Source organism: Watersipora subatra, chromosome 6, assembly GCF_963576615.1.
Source record: "Watersipora subatra chromosome 6, tzWatSuba1.1, whole genome shotgun sequence".
NCBI lineage: Eukaryota > Metazoa > Bryozoa > Gymnolaemata > Cheilostomatida > Watersiporidae > Watersipora > Watersipora subatra.
Window position 1 is genome coordinate 60,400,145 of NC_088713.1, and position 8,459 is coordinate 60,408,603.

General features: G+C 35.0%; 1 protein-coding gene across 1 annotated transcript; it reads right to left on the reverse strand.

Moving 5' to 3' along the window:
• Positions 1–2,461: 2,461 nt before the first annotated feature.
• Positions 2,462–7,048, reverse strand: LOC137397945 (small ribosomal subunit protein mS34-like). Its single transcript, XM_068084040.1, has 4 exons — positions 6,820–7,048; positions 5,911–6,021; positions 4,660–4,785; positions 2,462–2,797 (listed from the first exon to the last, which is right to left on the reverse strand). The coding sequence occupies exons 1-4, from the start codon at positions 6,997–6,999 to the stop codon at positions 2,588–2,590; spliced, it is 627 nt and encodes a 208-aa protein (XP_067940141.1). The 5' UTR covers positions 7,000–7,048; the 3' UTR covers positions 2,462–2,587.
• Between the last annotated feature and the right edge of the window lie 1,411 nt (positions 7,049–8,459).

Genomic DNA, 8,459 nt, shown 5'->3' on the forward strand with positions numbered 1-8,459 from the left:
CTCAGCTGTATTATTGGTCAAACTAAAAATGTCCAGAGGCTTCATAAATATTTTCTATAGTAAGATCAGTGTCCATTTGTTTGCAGTAATAACGACTGATTTAATATAAAATATATTTAGTTCTAGATGACTGGTAATTCCGATGTCAGAAAGTATGTTAGGAAAAGGATCACACAACGCAAGAATCGAGCTGGGATATTCGAATTCCATGGCAGGCGCACTACAATCTGCGCAACTTGACAACCTTTCCACATATAAGAATAATCCTACACATGGTTATTACACATGATGATCTCTTACATCGCCAGGTTACTAGTGTGTTACCTATATATATAAACCTCAAAGTTTCTTTGTGTGTGTGATTCGGTTTGTCCAACTACGGCTATTAAAACATTGATATGAAGAATCCGTATCACAGAAGATTTGATTTCATAACCTCCCATTCCTCAGATGATATGCTAAACTATTGAGCTATGCGAGATTGATGGATTCATTGGGCAATATGAGTCGATATCTGGGTGAAAATACGCATAGCTCTATGCGCTACACGAGTCATTAAAGCTTGCTCTCACGGCTCTTATTAGTAAGTTACTAGCTTACTCAAATTACCCATTGGCAATGTGCCAAGCTAAAGGCCAGTGGCAGGCAACTACATTACCTGTCACTGTGTATAAGCTGATTTTTAAAACCCGTGCAACGCCGGGCATTCCGCTAGTAAAAGTAAAATAAGAGATCAAGCATGCCACCAAGTCAAATCTCCTTGCCCCATTCACATACGTATTCTTGGAAGTCCTTCAAAAAGCCTAAATACTACAAGAATTGTGAGATGCGGGAGGCGTCTTTTGCAACACACACAGTACCTGTGGGTTAGAAGCTAGCATTTTTCTCTATTGAAATTAATAGAACTTTGAAATGCTTTGAAAGTGAACTTAAAAAAAGTATGTGGAAACAATCTGTCAGCTGTTAAAGTGGTCAGTGAACCATAGTGAACGGCTTCCAGTCTTTACTTTCCAGGTACTTTCAAAGATTGGGAACCGTTATGAAAAATCTTGCCATAAGAGTTAGAAGGTTAGAAAGAATTCATAGAAAGAAAGTAGAAGGTAGAAAGAAGTTTGTATGGTTTTCGGCTGATTAAATCTAACAATTCTCTCTCTTTAGCATCTCGGCTTTTCGTAAACTCGTGTACAAAGAGTTCGTTGATGCATGTTTACATGACAGCCATGTTTTGTTCGTTTTTTTACTTCAGTTGAATTTTCAAAATATTTCAGGTTTTTGCAGGTGGTTCAAAAGGATGCAGAACCAGAAGCTAGAGACTGATCTCTAATGTGAAAGATGGTAAATTCTTAAACGTGGTGAATTTATTATATTCTGTAGCCATGGTGACCAAAGATTTTCCATTTCAAAAGTTTGGCTTTAAAACTCACATTAAAATTTAAAGTGCTTAAATTATTTAAATGTCCTGTTAAAAATTCTTAAAAGTTACCAGTCATCTAGAATTTAATAAACTTTATATTTATATTAAACCAATTGTTATTTTTTATTTTAACAGTATTGACTAGCTTTAAACAGAGGCGAGCAGTGCTTGCATTTTGTAGTAACCTGTGCCTACCTGCCACTCTATCAGGCCATATAAATACCAACTATTGGCATCACATATTCATTCAACGTGTCATGCAAAAACTTGAAGCAGAATCACTTCAAATAAATGATGTACTTTTATTTGGCTACATTTTTGTTTGTCATAATTATTAATTTATGTGCTTACTTTTTGGTGGAAATAAAAAAAAATAGATAGATTTATCAAAATATAGGGGTTTCAGCAACTTGTGTATAGTTTTGACCACTTTTGTAGTGAAATTATTGGTTCTTAATAATGAATATTACAAAATTTTATATAATCGAAACAATATATCCCTTTTCATAAGTAATAAATAGTTCAAGCAGCAGACATTACATAAATCAGATACCCTCAGCAGCACATAAAATTACGATAAGTAGTTTTATCTGCAGAATTCTCGCACTGTTTAAAGGAACTGCGGATAGAACTACTCATAATGGATTAACATACGGATTATCAATCCCTTATTGATGAAATCAAATTACATAATAGTTTAAGAGATTATTTACCAGAACTTTGCGCAGTCGAAATTAGAGCAAAATTGACCAGCTGCATAGCATAAAAAACAATTTCAAGTGAGATAAGTGGTTTTAGCAGCAGAAGGCAAAATAGTGAAGGTTTTTTGTAACAATAACAAAGCTGACCTAAGATTAACTCACAGAGGAGGGAAACCTATATGAAATTTAGCGTTTCAGAATTATTGGCAACCACTCAAACCACAACCACCTGCGGTGACATGTCACCACTATTACCTAGCAACCCATGACAAGCTGACAATCCTAGCAAATCCTCTATTGTAGGAGGATGAAACTCCAAAACTCCTCAAGTGATTTTAAAAGTTGGTCGAGTTAGCATTTCTATATTTACAATAGATATATGTTCTAACAGAGAGCGATAAAACCACAGTCAGTTATATGTAAACAAGTGAACAAGAGGTGATAGTATAGAATTGGTGAACTTATGTTGACCTCAAGATATCTTCCTCAGTTCTTCCACATTCAGCCATTTTCCTTTCTTTTTATACCTCTTCAGCATCAGCACCTGTTTCCACGTGAGAGGTGGAGGCGGGCATTCCTCTTCTGGAAGAGATTTTATTACCTCCTCGACCAACGGCTGTCGAGCTCTGTTATGTTCACCCTTTTGTATCTGCAGCAGTAGCTTTAGGTCTTCAGGCTTGGGCTGTGGAAAGGTAGAGCCATCGTTTATTAGAACCAGTAATAAAAATTACTTCAGACAATCTAGTAGTTATCTTCCCAATCCTGCATACGGGGTAGTAACTCCAAATTTAATTTTTAAAACTTCAAGTTTTAATTTTTACAAAGCATTTTTCACATTTCATAGGAAAAATTTCATCTATGTATGTATAAATTTTTATTGTTATATTTATAAAAATTATTATTATATACTTATTTATAAATACAAACAATTTTTACATTTATATAACTTTATTATTTACTCATAACAAATTTAATCTTATAAATTGGGTAGCCTCATTTCTAAAAGTAGCCCGATGCGGAAGGCTGAGTGCGTTGCCCCTAGAACTTAGGGTCTAGCAAAGGAGGTAAAAAAAGGAAGCTGAGTTCTAGCAGCTTGATTATTAGAAGAAACTAAAGTCAGTATTTTTGGAAGAGAAAGTCAGCTGATTTCAATATTGATTTCAATATTGATTTCTTATTATTTATATTTTATCATCTCCATAAGTGGGTCTGTTTCCGCTTCATACTAACAGTGTACCTGTTAAAGTATGTAAAAAAAGAGCAAATTACTGTAAAACCTCTAATTGAACACCACCTCTATTTGAACGCCACCTCCAATCTAACATACTAACTTCTACTAACTAGCTTCATACTAACCTGTTAAAGTTTGAGGAAAAAGAACAAACAAAGTTGAAAGAGATTTTTATTATTTAAAAATTAATTAAATTTTCAAATAATTATTATTTAAAAATTATTATTTCTGCAGATTAACTGTGTCTGTGGAGTTCTAGGACAAGATTTTGACATACACATGTTCGGAACGACATGAAAAACTGACAGTTGCATAAAGAGCTTTAATTTTCATCATTTTATACGACATGACAGTTGAAACAGCTCTCTCACCCGCCTTTCCAATTCATCTCATTTCATGGTGTCCCATTCAGTCAGCACTGGCACTCTCATACAGTTTGCATGGTATGAGATAATCTGACAAAGTGCTATCTAATATGTAAATAATTTCCATATGAGAAACAGAAACCTAGTTAGAGCTGATGAAATGTATTGCTTGTATCACCAATGCATTAGCTACGCATTCGGTAATGCAATGTCCGTACACCATGACGAATGACCATGTTAGTCTTTTTCAGTAAAACCCGCGCACCTTCGATGGTCTGAAATAGTGAACTCCATATACAATAACCTTGATTCCAACATAAGCTAGTTCTGAATAACATATAATGATAATAATAATAATATTTCGATATGAACCAAGATATCCGCCCTTGTAACAGGTATATGAATGTTGTTAGTATAAACAGGAGCTGTTTGTGAAACCGTTCAAATACTTTAGGTTAATGAATATATTAAAAGTCGATTGTTTCCAATAGTTGATTCATGTCATGAACCAAAAGTATTTTTCTAATTTGCTGGTTTCATCATTAAAGTGGAGCAGTTTCTTGAGCAAAAATATACCGGTGCAAACAACTCTACAAATTTTATAAAAACAGGAAGTATTATATAGCCTGGCGATACTTTGGTGATGAAAATGGAAAACCCAGTAACTATGTCATGGATTTCCCATGATTGAGATCAATTCTTATGCTGACATTCTAAATTTTATATGTTAAAAATAAACTTTTATTATCAGCAAAAAAGTGACTTCTTAAATCTAGCCACAACAACTGAAGCGTCTAATTGCAGTGTGTTACGCAATCACAGACCAAATCAACTTAACTGATCTTTAACTTAACCCAATAGGGCAATTTCACACACAGTTAGCTTCAATATCTACATACTTACACTAACAGACTGCTGCAAAAGAACACAAGTAGAAAAGAAACTTACCTCCACTCCTTGCTTTCGACATCTGTCAGTAACTAGTCGACGAAGAAGAGGAGGCATATCCATGGAGACAGGCGCTTCTCTACTTTCATAAACTAAAGTGTTTTCAAGGTACTTTTGTTCCTCACTCTGAATCAAAAACAACCGGTTATGAACACACGAGAGTTGTACACAATGCTACAGACTCGCGCAGAATGAAGTTAGTTATGTGTCTCATAGATATCATCGCTTGAAGTTTACTTTTAAACAAGATGTGACAAAAACATGTTGTGGACATAAATGACTAGCCCAGTGATGCTCGAAATTTCCTTCATTTGCAATTGGATAGTCCGCAGGTGGAAGTTTAAGAGACTCTAAGGAACCACATGGAGTCTTGAAACGAAATATTTTGGCAACCTGGCGGAAGGCACGGAGACATGGTGAATCTTTTGATACCAAATAACTGTAGTGTGAATTTTGTTGCAAGTCAACCTTTAAGAAAAAGAAATGCCTCACACGGGAATTGAACCCACATTCTCCGATTAACAGTACAGTTTTCTAATCACCACTCAGCCACCTTGCCATATCATGAAATTTGTTTTACATAAACTGCATATACTGTCTAATCATTACAATCCCTCCCGGTGCAGAGAACTGCCAAGTGAATTGGTATAGATAAGTGGATGGCTGATAAAAAAGGACAAATTTCAATTTAGCATTAACGAAGATCGGAATATAACTAGCGAAAGTAAGTCACCTTAGGCGCCTTAAACTTGCCAAATATTTGCACCTCGCCCCCTGATATAGTTATTCTTTAAACTTAATACAGTAGATGCTCCTATAACGAATTATTCACATTGCAGAGGTGTCCGCTGTATATTGCTTTTCTGTCTCAGATATTAATCCAGATCATTATCATATAAATACTTTGTAGTCATGGATTGACAAACTTTCATGCATGTAGACTGCAAAAAGAGATTATAATACGATTATTACTTATTATAATAGCATTAATAGGTGTTAGTATAGCATTACCGCTAGCTAGCAGTAATAGCAACAACATAAACAGCAAAGGACAACACAGCATCAACTATTTTGCTACTGGAACAAGTCGCCATCTTGTAACAAAGGAAGCCTACATGTAGGACAATACGTTTAATTCCTTTCAGAATAAAACAGGTTTCATACCTACCAGAAAAAGAACAGAACAGTTTTAGCACAATAAAACTATTGATTATACTTATATCAGTCTTTCATTACATTAAGGCAGCTGACCTTTGGCACGAGTTCCCAGTCTGGTTTGAAGCCAGAATTTATTCTTTTCTCTTCTCCAAGAACCTTCCCCCTAAACACTTGCTTGGCTAAAATGTATCCAGCTTTTAGGTCCTGGAAATACAAAACCATGAAGCTTGAAACAAAAAAATGAAGGTTGTTCATCCTTACTTCAGGTTGCAAGCATATCTTTTATTAATAAAAAGACAAGGAGTAAACATCAACAAATTATTTCTTAGGTTTGATTTTATATTTGATTTAATGTTATTATAACTTGATTTCTAAAATGTGGCTCACTAGCTACAAAAATTTGGCAGTTTCAACTACTGACTAACATGTTGGCAAACACTGGTCCTCAATCAACAAGCAAAGAGTAAGTTTTGCAGTCACTGTGAGAGAGATCTGGGAACAATGTAGCCTATAACAAGCAAGTTAGATTATGTAAGTGTTTGTGTGTTTTTCTATTGCGTTTCTCTTTTACACTTTACTCTGAAAGTAATTAATCTTAATTAATCTTGTGAAGCCACAAAGTTATGTCAATAAAGCAACACTTTAAATGCCTTAAATGTTTACAGAACATCAAATAGCTGACTGCCAGTATATTGTAATGATTCAAAAGATTTACAAGGCCTGGCTGAAAAAAGAACATATAAGACAATTGACCAACTTTTTATATCACACAATGTATCGTAAACAGACCTGCCAACCCAAGAGTGGAGCAATGCGTGAAATTTGGTTTTGGGGCAATTGATGTATCAATGATAGTATATATAAAATTGCGGAAATCGGGGCAAAAATCTCACGCATTTTCATTTTTTCTTTGAGGTGATTGCGTGAGTCTCACGCCAAATGCGTGAGAGTTGGCAGGTATGATCGTAAACATCAATGGTATATATAATGCATTTCCTTTACCTCGGATGTATAATCTGGACAAGACTTCTTAATGATGTAATAACTAGGCTCTTTGTATCTTTCATTGAAAGATTTTCGAACAACCATTCGTCCTACACCACTGCCATTCAAGTTACATAGTAAGTGAAACAAAAACTTTCCTTTATAGGTTCCTACTCGTCCAATATGTCTGGTGGCCATCTGCGGTGTTGCTTTGAACCTTGCTGCAGCAAAATCGCGGAAACTGCCAACGCGGATGAAAATACTTGAATCGAGAATAATTTTTTAGAGCAAGTTGCTAAAGCAATGTCGGACATTCGCTCATAAGTGTATGTCGTATAACGTGTGTCAGCCATGATCTCCAACTTCACGCTATTATTAGTAGAGTTGGCTTTTAGGTACAATTCTGAACTTTGACGACAGATTTGGCTAATTCATATCAGTATATTAAGAAGTTTTGATGTTTAATATGTAACACAACTACAAGCTAAGACTGAATATGTTTAGCTTACTGCTGTTCGATCTACTGTGCCCTTACCTGTTATAAAAGCTTGAGATTGATTGGAAACTATTACTAAGCGGAAACGTCTGCGGTTCTTTTTGAAGTCACTAAAAACAGTTACTCACTCGACAGTAATAGTACACTTGTAATTAGCCCCAGGGGCCTTGAGACAGTGTCTCAGAAGTAAAAATTTAGTTAATACTCTGGTTCACTTAGATTCCAGCATTAGGCAGAGTTATGTTTCAGTCTGAGATTTAAGTCTCAAGTCTCTAACGGTTTTGGGAAAGAAACTGTTATGAAAGAGGCGAGTCACGGCATGTATTAATGTTGGTTCACCCTGGGCAGCAGCACGTATGATTATGGCAGTATCCTTTCTGTCAGTAGTTAGCTCATCATAAGCAGAAGCTAGCACATTATGCTTTTTTTCATGTGGTAGAATCTTCGTCAGTAAAGCTACTCTCAGATTTCTTTTTCTGGACTCAAGCGATTGTAAACCTAGCTTTTCACGGGTGTTGCTGACACTATCTCTACCTCTAAGGTTGGCTATGAATCGTGTTGCTCGGTTTTGAACTATTTCCAAGTTATGTATTGTCTGTCTATCACACGGATCCCATACTGTACAAGCATATTCCAGCGCAGGACGACACAAGGCTGTATAAGCAAGTTGTTTAGACTGTGATGGTGCATCGTATAGTTTGAGGAGTTAACTGACTTCCTGCTTGTATTGCTAGCCTGGTGTTACAATTTTTAATGTGTTGAAACATGTACAGCTCTTAAATATGTAATAATAATGTTTTTACACATATATGTACTGAAATAATTTTTATTTAAATTTTATACGAATGTGTTTCATTCTGATTTGACTAAAATCAAATTCGTTGTGCATGTCAAAGAATATTTAATGCATTCAATCTCCTATTTGATAAATACACCATGAATCATAAAGCACCAAACAAAAATTTGAAAAGGAGTTGGTAAATTATTACGCGCAGAAACATGTAAGAAGCAAAAGCTATGTTCAAGTTAAGCTCTGGTTTATCAGTATTTTTTGTTGTTGTTTGACTGGTCATTGATGTTATTATAATTGTATATACGATATCGTGATATGATCAGTATATACATTTTTAGATTGAATCTCATATTACAATTAATTTATTTA

Coding starts and splice junctions, on each gene's coding strand:
- LOC137397945 (XM_068084040.1), bottom strand. CDS start 6,999: ATGGCCACCAGACATATTGGACGAGTAGGAACCTATAAAGGAAAGTTT. Junction 6,022..6,819: donor GTCCAGATTATACATCCGAG/GTAAAGGAAATG, acceptor TTGTATTTCCAG/GACCTAAAAGCTGGATACAT. Junction 4,786..5,910: donor ACTGGGAACTCGTGCCAAAG/GTCAGCTGCCTT, acceptor TTTTTGATTCAG/AGTGAGGAACAAAAGTACCT.